Source organism: Ochotona princeps, chromosome 17, assembly GCF_030435755.1.
Source record: "Ochotona princeps isolate mOchPri1 chromosome 17, mOchPri1.hap1, whole genome shotgun sequence".
Taxonomy (NCBI): domain Eukaryota; kingdom Metazoa; phylum Chordata; class Mammalia; order Lagomorpha; family Ochotonidae; genus Ochotona; species Ochotona princeps.
Genome location: NC_080848.1, coordinates 44,534,003 through 44,549,024, shown reverse-complemented (window position 1 = coordinate 44,549,024; position 15,022 = coordinate 44,534,003). Strand labels below are relative to the sequence as shown.

Here is a 15,022-nt window from a genome sequence, read left to right as displayed (position 1 = left end):
GAGGCCAGCGCATGTGGGTGAGGGTCTTGGTTTCTTGTCCTCTGTACAGTGGAGACTGACGGAGCTTAGACCCTTGTCTCCTGAGGGCCGGGAAGACCTGGGTAGCAGGGGGTGTGGTGGGAGCTGAGGTGATCGCCCCACTGGCACCCTTGGCCTTGGCTGTTGTCTTTCCCTGACCCTGGCCAGGGCTTGGGCAGGAAGCAATCCCGGCACTCTTTCCCAGTAAGAAGCAGGGTCTGTCAGTACTTCCAGAGCTGAGGAGGGAGGAGGCCCCAGGGAGGAGCTGCCGGGCCAGCCAGCCCAGGCTGTTGTAGACATCTGGGGAGTGAATTAATGAGTGAGTGAAGGTCTCTCTCTTTCTCTGTCTCTCTGTGTCTTTGCCTTTCAAATAAGTAAGAAGAAAAGCAACCAATTCTTGGCCTTTTGGCTAAAAACTAGTACCTGTTCTCATCAGTTTAGCAATAAGAGAAGTAGTAAAACCATTTAAATCTATTCATTTTAAAAGAAAAAAACAGGGCCTGGCATGGTGGCCTAGCGGCTAAAGTCCTCGCCTTGAATGCACTAGGATCCCATATGGGTGCTGGTTCTAATCCCAGCAGCTCCACTTCCCATCCAGCTCCCTGCTTGTGGTCTGGGAAAGCAATCAAGGATGGCCCAAAGCCTTGTGACTCTGCACCTGCATGGGAGACCCTGAAGACACTTCTGGCTCCTGGCTTCAGATTGGCTCAGCTCCAGTCGTTGCGGCTGCTTAGGGAGTGAACCATCGGACGGAAGATCTTTCTCTCTGTCTCTCCTCCTCTTTGTGTATCTGACTTTCCAAAAAAATATATATATATATTTTTTAAAAATAAAAATTTAAGTTTTTAAAAAAAGATTTATTTATTTTTATAGCAAAGTAAGATATACAGAGAGGAGAGACAGAGAGGAAGATCTTCCGTCTGATGGTTCACTCCCCAAATGGTTACAATGGCCAGAGCTGAGCCAATCTGAAGCTAGGAGCCAGGAGCTTCTTCCGGGTCTCCCATGCGGGTGCAGAGTCCCAAGGCCTTTGGCTGTCCTTGACTGCCTTCCCAGGCCACAAACAGGGAGCTGGATGGGAAGCAGGGCTGCCAGGATTAGAACCGGCGACCATATTGGATCCCAGTGCGTACAAGGCGAGGACTTTAAACACTACGCTATCATGCTGGGCCAAAAAAAACTTTAAAATTTTTAAAAAATATATTTATTTGAACGGGAGAGGGGAGGTGATGGAAAGGGAGGTCTTCCATCTGCTGGAAGTGGAGTCTGTAACTCCACCTAAGCATCCCAATCCCTTGGGCCATCCTCTGCTGCTTTCCCAGGTGCATTAGCAGGCAGTTAGATGGGAAGTGGTGTAACTGGGATTCAATCCTGTGCCCATATTGGACACCTACACTGCAGGCAGAGGCTTAACATAGCATGCCATCGTGCCAAGCCCACAGGAGATCTCTTCATTAGACCTTAGCGTGCCCGTGGTTCCCATTGTCCTTGGAGGAAACTGACCACAGCCTGCGTGATCTCTCGTGACTCAGCCCCTGGCCTTGCCCCATGGCAGATCCAGGTCTCCCCCATCCTGGCTGAATTCTTCCTGCCGTCCACACTGAGTTCCTGTCCTGGTGACCCCTCCTCTCACTGGTGGGGACTGTCAGTCCTGAGTTGTTTTGTTTTTCAAGGTTGATTTATTTTTATTAGAAAGGCAGATTTATAGGGAGAAGGAGAGACAAAGATCTTCCATCCACTGGTTCACTCCCCAAATGGCCGCAACAGCCCAAGATGACCCTATATTAAAGCCTGGAGCCTGGAGATTCTTTCAGGTCTCCCACCCGGGTGCAGGGTCCCAAAGCTTTGGGCCGTCCTCTACTGTTTTCCCAGGCCACAGGCAGAGAGCTGGATCGTGGAGCAGCCACGATATGAACCAGCATGCACAAGGGATCCCAGCTCATGCAAGGCGAGGGCCCTGTCAATGTGGTTTTTAGCTTTCTCTGCCCACCTTCCTCCCCTAACTCCCACCCCAGCAGGGTGTCCTCCTGGTGGGCGGGTCACAGGTGGCTGCTCATGGAGCACCATTTGGTGAGAGACATAGAACATTCATGAAGCTTCACGGTTGCAAAGAACACCCTGCTCCAAGGGCTCACGGATGCAGGCAGCGGGGGGCAACAGCCACAAGCCCTAAGGACCCGCCCCTCGTGGGGAGACGTCGCTCACAGCTTAGTCCTCTGCGGCTCTCTTAGCGACACCCCTAAGCCCACAGTAACCCTGACAGCCCCACACCCCATCTCCGAGGCCTGAGAGTGCCTGCCCAAGGCAGGTGTGTGTGTTGGAGGGTTCCAGGTATGTGGCAGCCGCAACACGGGGTCCCTCCCCTCCATACTCCACATGCAGCTCCTCTACCTGCGGAGGTTCAAGTGCCTGCGGACACTCAGCCTGGCCGGGAACCCGGTGGCTGAAGCGGAAGACTACAAGATGTTCACCTACGCCTACCTGCCCGACCTCGTGTACCTGGACTTCCGCCGCATCGACGACCACATGGCACGTGCCTCCTCCCCCAGCCCCGCCCCGGCCCCGGCCCTGGGGGCCCAGCGCCAGGCCACTCTCTGGGCATCCTGGGCCCGGCCCCGGCGCCAGGCCACTCTCTGGGCATCGTCGCGAGGTGCAGCGCGGCCCTGCAGCCCGTAGTCTGGTTCACTTAGGGGAAGCAGGGGAAGAGGGATCAGCCGGAAGCCAGGCTTACCTTCTGCCCAACCCCTATCCCCGCTGTTGTTAGGCGCTTATTAAACCAGGCCCATGGCGTGGACCTGGCCCCAAGGCAGGACCCCAGGGAAGCGGCTGGCCCGCCCAGTGGGGTGACTCTCCCAGCAGAATCTCCCAGCCCTTGGTGGCCACAGCCCAGGGCTCCCTCCGTGGGTAGGGTTTTCCCAACTGCCCTTTCCCCCTGCCACCGTGACCACCCCTTTTCCTCAGCTGCACGTTGTGATCTGGGGTGGAGAAAGAAGAGAAAGATCTGGTCCCATTTGCGAGGCCTTGGGGGCGGGACCCGGGATGGGGACACACACACACACGCACATGCCTGCACATGCACATACATGCACACGCACGTACACATGCGCGCGGGTGCACAATTGCGCACGCACGTGCACGCACACCGCGTGCGTGGCCACTGGGTGCTGCGGGAGGCTGATACCTCTCCGTGGAGGCACACACAGAGATGTGGTGACGTCAGACGGTCCTCCTCCGTCTGCGAGCTCTTCTTCTCACAGGACCTGAGGCCAAGGCAGTGTTATTTATTTATTCCTCTGAAAGGCAGAGAGACACAGAGAGAAATCTTGCAAACTTAGAAGTGTTTTTGCTCCCCTGAATGGCCACAACAGCCAAGGCTGGGCCAGGCTGAAGCCAGGAGCCTGGAGCTCCATCCAGGTCTCCCATATGGATGCAGGGACCCCAGCACTTGAACCATCTGCTGCCGCTTTCGCAAGCACATTAGCAGGAAGCTGGATGGGAAGTGGGCAGCTGAGACTTAAACTGAAGCCCACCAGGTGGGATGTCGGCATTTCAGGCAGCCGACAGAGGCAGCATCGTGGGCAAGTTATCTGGGACTCTCACATCCCATATCAGAGTCCCAGCTGAGGCTCCACCTCCAAGGACTTAGGATGCTGTAGCATAGTATGGTCTGTAGTTGTGGGCTTCACTGCCCTGGAAACAAACGAAGGTTCCTCTCCCGAGTCAGGCCTTCGCCTGGAGTCAGAACCTTGCACCACGCAGGGGCACCTGCACCACTCCCACCCCACCATCCACAAGGATCTTTGCCCTGGAGCCCGTCGCAGCCCATCCAAGAGCTGGGATGGGGTGCAGTGGGGGCGGGGAAGACAGCTGGCCCTTGCCGTTGGTTAACCAAGACCCCAAAGACAGGCCCCTAAAGGGCCTTCCCGGCTCTTTCATCCCCTCTTGCGCCAGAATGCATATCAGAGGGGATGAGCCCTTCTTCCCAGGCCCTTGCAGCCTCAGAAAGGGACTTGGCCAACCCCTACCAATCACACTGCCGGGACGGGGGGGGGGGGGGGGGGGCCCTGCATGACCACCCCCTGGGGACAGGGTGGGGTGGGGGGAAGAGGAATCAGTGAGCCCTGGTAACGCCGCCCCTGCCTTCCCGGTCAGAGAGAGCTGGCGGAGGCCAAGCACCAGTACAGCATTGCCGAGCTCAAGCACCGTGAGAACCTGGCACAGGCCCGGCTGGAAGCCGAGCAGGCGCAGCGCGAGGAGCTGGAGACACACAAGGTGGGTCCCTGTCCGCAGGGACCCCGGGGTGGGGGTGGGGGTGTCCCAGCAGCCACAGTGCCTCCCAGCACATGGCAGCTCCCTCTGCTGCACCCCTGGCCCTGCCTGCTCCCTGGCACCCTGACCCTCAGCGCTCCCTCTAGGGGCAAGGGGCGGGATGGGAGGGCTGCAGAGGTGGTGCTGCATGCTGTCACCACAGGGTGATAGAATAGCTCCTGCCCGTGCATGGCCCCCCTGCCCCTCACCCCAGGAACAGTCCCAAGTTCAGCCTGGCCCTGCCCCCTTGCTGACCAACCTCCCTCCCACCGAGCCCCGCCCCTCCAGGCAGCCAGTTCCTACCACCTGGGAGGTTGCAGCTCTGAGAATTCAAGTGTCAGCCTTGACTGCCGGCCCTGACCCGGGAACCTTCTTTCCAAAGCCTTACATAGGCCTGCGGTGGCAGCATCCCCTATGGGTGTGGTTCCAGTTCCAGCTGCTCCACTTCCCATCCTGCACCCTGCTGATGCGCCTGGGAAAGCAGCAGAGGATGCCTTGATTCCGACCCTGCACCCCCCAACCTCCAAGGGCGGAAAAAACCCAAGGGCAACTTCCCCAGCAGCGGCACCGCTGTCCCCTCCCTGGGGCCCTGACACCAAGGTCACCATGCCACCTCCATGTGTCTGCCTGCAGGCAGCCTTCGTGGAGCACCTCAATGACTCCTTCCTGTTCGACAGCATGTACGCTGAGGACGTGGAAGGCAACAAGCTGTCCTACCTGCCCGGTGTTGGGGAGCTGCTTGAGACATATCCTTGCCCAGGCTGTCCCCGCCACCTATGCTGGAGCCTGTTAGGGAGCACCTGCTTCCCGGCCGGCTCTAGGCCTTGGCTACATCATCTCGTGACACCCTGGCTGAGTGGAGGCCCCCTTTCTGGGAGTAATGGTAGCCAGCCTGCAGGACGCACAGTCTGCCGGGCTCCAAGGAGGAGATGTGGCGGGGGGACACCCTTGAGGGAGCTGGGGTAGCCTGGCACAGGTGGGGTTCCCGAGCCGGATTTTCAGTGGCAAGGTAGATGTTATGATGCCCCACGTTACCAGCCACAAAAGCCAGGGCTGGTCCAGGCCTGTGTTAGAAGTCTGGCATTTTTTCTGGGTCTCACATGTGAGTTCAGGGACCCAAGCACACTGGCCCATGCTGCTTTTCAAGGTGCATTGACAGGGAGCTAGATGGGAAGTGGAGCAGCTGGGACTTGAACCAGTGCCCTGTATGGAATGCCAGTACTTCAGATTGTAGTTTTTTCTTTCTCTCTCTTCCTCCCTCTCTCCCTTCCTTCCTCTTTTCTTCCTTCCTTCCTTTCTTCCTTTCTTCTTTTTTTTTCCAAGCTGCTAACATTAACTCAAAGGTGAGGAAATCACAGACATACGTGGATCACATTGGGGACCACGTGGGCAGCAAGAGGAGAGGTGTGAGACAGAACATGTTCCTGCTTTCATCTGGTGTCCACGTCCTTGCTTTGCCGCCTTCTGCTCTGCCCCAGGGCCTCTTCCCATGGTCCCCAGCTCTGTGTCCCAGCAGAGTCCCAGGAGTTGGGGCCCGGGGCCCAACCCACTACACTCTGAACGCTAGCCTCCAGCCCTTCCTCTGTCAGCTGAAAACCTGGATTCAAGTCCTGCAGGCATGGCTCTGCATAGCAAGCCCTGGCTGGTAGCAGACCACCCACCCCCACCCTCATCAGCCCCAAGCCTCCTTAATGGGCTTTTCACCTACAAGGACAAGTTCGTCATTATCTGCATGAACATTTTCGAGTACGGCCTAAAGCAGCAGGAGAAGCGGAAGGTGGAATTGGACACCTTCACCGAGTGCGTCAAGGAGGCCATCTGGGATAACCAGCAACAGGGCAGGCTCCGCATCGCCCAGTTCGAGGAGAAGCATCTGCTGGTAGGGTTCCCGCCCCTCCCCTTCTGACCACACCCCAACCACAGCATGGCCATCCATCGCCGGCAGCGACCATCAGCCCTGGCGCAGGGGAGATGGGGACAGTGACTCCTCCTGCCTCCTGTCCTCCCCTCGTTCACTGGCCATCCAGGACCTGATGCCCAAGCTTGGCTGGATGGGTCTTCCTGCCACCTGTTAAGGGAGGAGCTGAAAGTGAGTGCAGAAGGTGCTGCCAGCCTTGGTGGGTGAGGGATGTCCCAGAACTGGAGTCCAGCCCCACAGCCCACTCTCGGGTGCGGTGGGGCCAAGTAGGCGATGGGCAGGGCCCTGATGGAATTTACCTTTGTAGTTAGCATGGCTTTTTGTTTATTTTCTTTAATGAAAAGATTTATTGATTGACTTCAAAGTCACAGTGAGAGGGAGAGAGAAACGTCTTCCATCCGCTGGTTCACTCTCCAAATGGCCACAATAGTCAAGACAGGAGGAGCAACTTTCTTTGAACCAGTGGGTGAATAAGATGGACAGAGAGAGGGAAAGGGGAGGGAAGACAGGTACACCAGAGGCCAGCACAGCCCACTGTACTCAGCCCTAGGTGTGAGGCACCGACGCGAATGTTCATCAGTGCTGGGAGCTAGAACGACAGAAGAGGGGTTGGCATGGTGGCTCAACAGGCTAATCCTCTACCTGCAGCGCCATCGGCCACAATGGGCACGGGTTTGTGTCCCAGCCGCTACACTCACTTCCTATCCAGCTCCCCACTTAGGATCTGGGAAAGCAGCAGAGCAGGGCTCAATCTTCCCAGCCCCAAACCCTGCCCCAAACCCTGTGGATGATTTTGAGGCAAAGATACTTAACAGCCATGGATGCAGGAAGCTTCTCTTTTAAAAAGATTTATTTATTTTTATTGCAAAGTCAGATATACAGAGAGGAGGAGAGACAGAGAGGAAGATCATCCGTCCAAAGATTACTCCCCAAGTGAGCACAACGGCCGGTGCTGCACCGATCCAAAGCCAGGAGCCTAGATCCTCTTCCGGGACCACGCAGGTGCAGGGTCCCAAAGCTATGGGCCATCCTCAAGTGCTTTCCCAGGCCACAGGCAGAGAGCTGGATGGGAAGTGGAGCTGCCGGGATTAGAACTGGCACCCATATGGAATCCCAGTGTTTAAGGCGAGGACTTTAGCCGCGAGGCCATGACACCACCCCCGCTTTTTTAACCTGAAAACAACTGAAAGTCCCGTGACAGCAAGTGTGCCCTTTTCCCTCCAGACCCACCCTGCTGTGCCCAGCAATGAGAGCTGTGGCTTCGGGCCCCCACCCGTCTCTGCCTGTCCCTTCCACAGCATGGTCCGCCCCGGCTTCACCTGCACTCTTCTACCATTTTCACCACGCACGGCTCTTTGTGTAATTCAACATCGGAGCTTCCAGCCCTAACGCAGCCACTTCTGGCACTGTGGTCTCAGAGCCAAGTATCCAGGCTGTGAGAGGGAAATTTCTGGGGCCAGCGTTGTGGGGGTGCAGGTGAAGCTGCCACTTGCAATGCCAGCATTCCGTGTGCACGCTGGTGCATGTCCTGGCTGCTCCACGTCCCACCCAGCTCCCTGCTGATGCACCTGGAAAGGTACTGAGTGCCCTATACCCACCTGCAGCCCCCACCTCCCTCTGAAACTTCAGCACCTGCACCATGGCCAGTAACTCTTTTTTTTTTTTTTTTTTTTTTTAAAGATTTATTTTATTTTTATTACAAAGTCAGATATACAGAGAAGAGAGACAGAGAGGAAGATCTTCCATCCACTGGTTCACTTCCCAAGTAGCTGCAACGGCCGGAGCTGAGCCGATCTGAGGCCAGGAGCAAGGAGCTCCCCCAGGGTCTCCCACGCGGGTGCAGGGTCCAAAGGCTTTGGGCCGTCCTCCACTGCTTTCCCAGGGCACAAGCAGGGAGCTGGATGGGAAGTGGAGCTGCTGGGATTAGAGCCAGCACCCATATGGGATCCCGGCAAGTTCAAGGCGAGGACTTTTAGCCGCTAGGCCACAGTGCCGGGCCCAGGGCCAGTAGCTCTTAATTTAACAGGGTTATTTACGAAGATTTATTTGTTGGAAAAAAATGAGGTTATAGAGAAGGGAGGAGTGAGAGAGATCTCTACCTATTGGTTCACACTCTACAACATCTGGGGCTGGACCAGACCTAAGCCAGGAGCCAGGAGCTTCTTCTGGGTCTTTCACATGGGTGCAGGGGCCAAAATACTTGGATCATCTTCTGTTGCTTTCCCCGGAGCATTAGGAGGGAACTGGGTTATAAGTGGAGCAGCTGGGACTCGAACCGACACCCATACAGGATGCCAGCACTACAGGCAGGGGCTTAGCACACTATGCCACCACACTGGCCCCAAGGAGAAGTTTCTTTGTACAAGCTCAGAGAGCCAGGCAGCAGACAGCAGAGCGGAGACTTGACCTTGGTGTCTAAGGTCTTCCCCCTGGGCCGGGAAGTGAGCGCAAGCTGTGGCTGTGGTTCCCAGAGCGTGAGCAGCATCCGGGAGGAGTCAGAGCTGCCCAACGTGGAGAGGAAGATCGCAGAGTGCAGCCAGGACATCGCCGAGCTGTCCAACTGGCTCATGACCCTGGAGATGCAGCTGGTGGAGCAGCTGGAGGTGAGGCCCTGCCCCCACCCCCCAAATTGGGCACCTGCCCAGCAGCTCACAGTGCTTGCTTTGTATCCATGTTAATGATCGTGATGCAAAGTGAAGCTCCTCCCCACTCCCTGTCATGCTCTTTCCCTGGCCTGGTACTGGGCTGTTGGGAAAAGGATTTCTGACCTGATTCCAGGAACTGTCTCCGCACATCCTCCAACCCCCAGCCATCCTCCCCGACTCCCCAACTTGCTGACCAAAGGCCACCCATGTAGGGGTGATGTGAGGCATTTACCACTTAAGGCTGTCAGTGGAATTGTATTTTTTAAAAGATTTATTTATTTTTACTGGAAAGGCAGACTTATAAAGAGGAGGAGAGACAGAGTAGAAGATCTTCCATTCCCCAAGTGGCTGCAACAGCCAGAGCTGAGCTAATCTGAAATGAGGAGCCAGAAGTCTCTTCTGGGTCTCCCACGTGGGGGCAGGGTCCCAAGGCTTTGGGCCGTCTTCAACTGCTTCCCCAGGCCACAGGCAGGGAGCCGGATGGGAAGTGGAGCAGTCAGGACACGAACTGGCTCCCAGATGAGATGACGACACTACAGTCAGTGGCTTTACCCGCTGCAGCATGGGTGCCACTGAGGAGCCCGGAGGGATGGGTGAGCCCTGTGAGTGTGTGCTGGTGGTGGGGTGAGCAAGGCTGGGACAGGTGGTCCTGGCAGAGGACGACAGCATTAAACTATGGGGAGGTGAGGTGGTGCAGGGACCGGGGAGCAGCAGGGCTCCAGTAAGGGGGAGCGCAGGGACGGTCACAGCCGGTGGCCTCAGCCCTGAAGCAGCGGCTGGCGTCTCAAGTCTCCACGATAACCGGTGGCCATGTTCTTTACCTTCCCCAGGAGACCATAAACATGTTTGAAAGGAACATCATGGACCTGGTGGGACTCTTCATTGAGAACGTCCAAAGTCTATATCCTGCTGTCCTGGGAGCTGGTGGGCACTGAGGGGGTAACTGCTAAAGCTCCTGGCAACCTAAGCGAGGGAGGGTGCAGATAGCTGGGTGCCCTGGCAGGGGCCTGTGCTCTCTCTTCTCTGCCAGTGTCCTAAGCCCTGGGGTTTTAGTGGGAGACTCAGTACTGCCCACTGAATAACCTAAACCCTCCCACCCAGTCCCCTAGGCCCCTCCCACCTGGTCCCCTGCCCCCTACCCAGTGCCTAGGCCCCGCCCACCTGGTGCCTAGGCCCCTCCCACCCAGTCCCTTGCCCCTCCCGCCCAGTGCCCTAGGCCCCTCCCACCCAGTCCCCCTGCCTCTCCCACCAGGTGCCCAGTGTCCACCTGTGGCCTTACAGAGCCCTAAAACCACCTTCACAGGAAGAGGATCTGGGGCATCCGTGTGGGGACCCCGCTGATGGCAGTTGAGTGCTGCCCCTCACACCGTCCTCACGTGGGTATCAGAGCAGCTAGAAGGCCCCAGAGCTTGGGACCTGAGGCCTACCTCACGGCCGGCTGCTGAGACCGGTAGTAGGATAAGGGGAGTGGTGGACTGGAGGGCCAGGGCAGGGCTGGCCGTGTCGGGGGTCTTTCGCTTGACTCCGGGGCTGCACAATGGCCCAGTGTCGGGACCTGGAGAACCACCACCATGAGAAGCTGCTGGAGACCTCCATCAACACCCTGGAGAAAATAGTCAAGGGCGAGCTGGATGAGGACCTGCCGGATGACGTGCGTGCGGTGAGCGGGGGTGCCAGGAGCAGGTGTGACTTCTCGCTCTTGTTTGCAAACAGGGGTCTTGGCCGGCATGTCAGCGACTTGTAGCCACCTGGAAGACTCCTAGGTCCTGGGTGGGAGTGGTCCACCCAGCAGCCACCTCTGGTTTCTGTGGCAGGAAGCCAGAGCAGGCAGCGTTTCCTGGCCGGTCACAGTCACTCCACTGCCCGACTCCAGGCTGTGCGTCCTTACCTCCATCCCCTGTGTCCAGCCACAGAATGGTCCTCCAGTCAACAGAGGTCTTGGCTGGCACTGCCCACTGCCTGCTTCTTGCGACTCCCAGAGCAAGGTCTCCCTGCAGCCCACCAGCTTGCCTCAACACACCACCCCACCATGCCCGCGCCCTGGCTCCCAGGTGTCCCGTCTGTGCACCCAGCCTCTGAGAGGCTGTGCCTCACATCACCTTCCTAAGGAACCCGGCTGTCCTCCACTGGTGCACTCCCCAGGTGGCCACGTGGCCAGGCTGGGCCAGGTCTGAGCAAGGATGGGCAGTAGAGTGGTTGGCGCAGCTTCACTTCCTATGCCACAGTACCAGTCCCAGGCTAATTTTTAAGTTGAGCATTTTCTTTCTTTCTTTTCTTTTCTTTCCTTTTCCTTTTTTTTTTTTTTTTTTTTTTTTTGAGGGGTGATGACCTACAAATTGTCTGTGATCATTATGCAAATGGCCCTTGGCAGAGAAAAAGTCCCCACCCATGCATGGGGTCAGTGCTGTGGTAAAACTGCTTGTTTGGGACACCTCCATCCTACCTTGGAGTGCCTGGCTTCCGGTTCCACCAGGTCCCATCCAGCTTCCCGCTCCCTGGCCTGGCGGGCAGTGGATAGCAGCCCGCACACTTGGCTGCCCCCGCCAAGGGCGGAGTTCCCAGCTCCTACCTTCAGCCTGACCCTGCCAGCCGCCAGGCCTTTGGCGGCCACCTTTCAAACAGGCGAAAACAACTGATGAAGATGAACCCACACGAGGGCGCTGTGACTCCTTTTGCCTCCCCACACCACAAATGACAAATCACATTCTAGTGATTTTGGCAAGAAACAGTCCCCTCCTGCAAGCCAAGAGGCAGAACTGAAGTGCCCCACGCCCCGCTTCTAGAGCTACTGGAAAAGTCCAGAACAACGGACCACGTCCACCTCACACCCTTAGACCTGACGGCTTGAGGCATCCCCTGACGAAATGGCACGCCCCCTCCTTTTCCTAAGCAGGCTCAGCCGCATGGGCTTGCGCTTTTCTCATGGCCTGCTCTCCTGCACCCCAGCCTCGAGGGTTGGCAGCTCCGCCTGGCTGTGGGGAGCAGCCATGCATGCAGAATGAGACATGCGCTAGTGGCTATTCCTGGGATAGCCAAGGATGCCCACTGTGGGCAGGTCGCACTCTTTTTTTAAAAGATTTATTTTTACTGGAAAGTTAGATATACTGAGAGGAGGAGCGACAAAAAGATCTTCCATCCGATGATTCACTCCCCAAGTATCCGCAACAGCCAGAGCTGAGCTGATCCGAAGCCAGGAGAGTCTTCCGGGTCTCCCACACAGATGCAAAGTCCCAAGGCCTTGGGCCGTCCTCGACTGCTTTCCCAGGCCACAGGCAGGGAGCTGGATAGGAAGCGGGGCTACCGGGATTAGAACCCATGGCCATATGGGATCCTAGTGCTTGGAAGGCAAGGACTTTAGCCACTAGGCTACCATACTGGGCCTTTTTTTAAAGCATTTTTTTTTTTTTAATTTGAAAGACAGACACCACGGGAGAAACAAGATTTTCCATATACCGGATCCATATACCCCATTTCCTGTCCCCACAATGCCCACAATAGCCCCAGCATCTGGAGCTGTGCCAGACCAAAGCCAGGAGCCCGGGGCCTCAATCCGGATCTCCCACATGGGTGGCAGGGGCCCAAGTACTCAGCCATCGTCTGCACTGCCCAGAGTGCACATGAGCAGGAAGCCGGAGAGGAGCTGGAGCAGGTGGGACTAAGCAGGCACTCCAGTGTGGGGTGTGGCCGTCCCAGGAGGTGGCTTGGGACTCTTGTCACGCTGAGAAGGAACTATTGTTTCTCCCCGACCTTGCTGGCCTCCTGTCTCCATGGTGGCAGCTGACCGGTTTTGTCGTCCCCGCCTTGAGATGCTGTGGCATGCATTACTCTGAGAAGGGGTCTTAGCGGGCTCAGGTTTACAGGGCTCCCCCCCAGAGAGCTTGGTGGAGCAGACTGCAGAGTGTTCTGGTGGCCCAAGAGTGGGGCACACCCTCCCCCCAGACCTCTCTGACCTGCTGTGGCCACAAGGTATTTTGGCGAGAAGGTGAGCCATCTCAGGATGGACAAAACCTATTGTGGGGACCATTAAAGTCCCCTCCACCATGGCAAAAAACGAAAGAACACGAACAGTGGGCACTGCACCTGAGTGCTCTGCATAGCTCAGAAGCCAGGAGGCCTTGGAGTCTCCCGCTTGAGCAGCAGGGGCCCAAACCCTTGGGCCGGTCTCCACTGTTTCCCCAGGCGCATCAACACGGCCCCAGTTTGGAAGCTGAGGAACTGGGACTCACTGGCACCCCAGGACGGGACACAGGGCCCAAAACAGAAGCTTACCTGCTATGCCACAATGCCGGCCCCAGGCATATCTGTTTTAAACAGTTTAAAGGCAGAGCAGGGCCCAGCACGGTAGCCTAGCGGGTAAAGTCCTCACATTGTAAGCATCAGGATCCCATATGGGTGCCAGTTTTAATCCCGGCGGCCCTGCTTCCCATCCAGCTCCCTGCTTGTGGCCTGGGAAAGCAGTTGAGGATGGCCCAAAGCCTTGGGACCCTGCACCCGCGTGGGAGACCCAAAAGAAGCTCCTGATCGGCGCAGCTCCGGCCGTTGCAGCCACTTGGGGAGTGACTCAGTGGATGGAAGCTCTTCCTCTCTGTATCTCCTCCTTTCTGTATATCTAACTTTCCAATAAAAATAAATCTTACAAAAAAAAGAGAGAAAGAATAAAGGCAGAACAGCAGAGGGCCTGTTCTTGCTGGTTTACTCCCCCCAGGTAGCGCTGGAGCCCCATCCAGATGTCCTTTTCCAGCGGGTGGGGCAGCGGCCTGCATCTTGAGCCCTCCCAGGGTGTGCTGTGTTCAGGTTTGGCGATGCAGGCGTCCCGTTGTGCCCAATGCCATCCCCCTAGCAGCTTTTTCTATAACAACAATAGACCACAAGGTCAGAGCAAGAGCAGGCAACAGGAGGCCCCCACTGGACTCGGAGGTTTGATGCTGCTGCTGAGGCCGGGCTGCTGACAGCCGCTGTGCTGTCAGCACAGGGAGCCAGGGAGGCCTGTCAGCGCCCGAGACGGTGGGAAGCGACATCCCCGCGCCAGGCCACCTGCCTCCAGTCTGTGCCCAGGACGTGGGGACTCACGGCTCCTGCCTCTGCTTTCTCACCAGCTGTTTGTGGACAAGGACACGGTCGTGAATGCTGTCGGGGCATCACATGACATTCACCTCCTCAAGATTGACAACCGGGAGGACGAGCTGGTGACCAGGATCAACTCCTGGTGCACGCAGCTACTGGACAAGGTGAGGGGAGGCCGACCCAGCGGGGGGCAAGGAGCGGGCCGGCTCCTCCTGGCCATGCAGAGGAGGGGGAAGCCGAGTGGGGGGTGGCTTAAGGATGCTGAAGGACCCCAAGTTCTGGTTTCGCTGCTCAGATTCACAAGGACGAGATCACGAGGAACCGCAAGCGCGTGAGGGAGATCAACCAGTACATCGACCACATGCAGAGAGAGCTGGAGAGCCTGGAGAGCGGCGATGTGGAGTAGGCGGCACGGCCACCAGGGCCAGGCTCTCAGTTGCCCCGCTGCCCCACCTGGGGCCAAGCATCCAGACACAGGAACCATTAAAGGGCTGAACTACCAGGCTTCCCATTTGCCAGTGAAGGGGAGGGGATGTCAGATGTGCCCAGGTGTGTGGGCAGAGGCTGTCCTGTGGGTGTGGGTGGAGCCTGAGCCCTGTGGGTACTGAGGGAGGGCGGGCCTGCAGGTGTGGGCTGAGCCTGAGTCCCATGGATGCTGAGGGAGGGCGAGCCTGTGGGTGTGGGCTGAGCCTGAGCCCCGTGGGTGCTGAGGGAGGGCAGGCCTGCAGGTGTAGGCTGAGCCTGAGTCCCATGGATGCTGAGGGAGGGCGGGCCTGTGGGTGTGGGCTGAGCCTGAGCCCCGTGGGTGCTGAGGGAGGACGGGCCTGCAGGTGTGGGCTGAGCCTGAGTCTCCTGGGTGCTGAGGGGCGGGACTGCAGGTGCGGGCAGAGCCTGAGCCCCGTGGGTGCTGAGGGCGGGCCTGCAGGTGTGGGCTGAGCCTGAGCCCTGTGGGTGCTGAGGGGTGGGCCTGCAGGTGTGGGCTGAGCCTGAGTCCCCTGGGTGCTGAGGGGCAGGCCTGCAGGTGTGGGCTGAGCCGAGCCTGAGCCCTGTGGGTGCTGAGGGAGAGCGG

At 57.7% G+C, this 15,022-nt stretch overlaps 1 protein-coding gene across 1 annotated transcript in view; it reads left to right on the top strand.

The window, feature by feature from the left end:
* Positions 1–14,376, top strand: part of DRC3 (dynein regulatory complex subunit 3) — a 29,141-nt gene extending 14,765 nt beyond the window's left edge. The window contains exons 5-13 of the mRNA XM_058675263.1: positions 2,401–2,551; positions 4,175–4,290; positions 4,960–5,072; positions 6,031–6,205; positions 8,716–8,847; positions 9,720–9,790; positions 10,426–10,549; positions 13,986–14,117; positions 14,249–14,376. Of these exons, the coding sequence (XP_058531246.1) occupies positions 2,401–2,551; positions 4,175–4,290; positions 4,960–5,072; positions 6,031–6,205; positions 8,716–8,847; positions 9,720–9,790; positions 10,426–10,549; positions 13,986–14,117; positions 14,249–14,359 (1,125 nt within the window). The 3' untranslated portion in view covers positions 14,360–14,376. The remainder of the gene's footprint in view (positions 1–2,400; positions 2,552–4,174; positions 4,291–4,959; positions 5,073–6,030; positions 6,206–8,715; positions 8,848–9,719; positions 9,791–10,425; positions 10,550–13,985; positions 14,118–14,248) is intronic.
* The last annotated feature ends 646 nt before the right edge of the window (positions 14,377–15,022 follow it).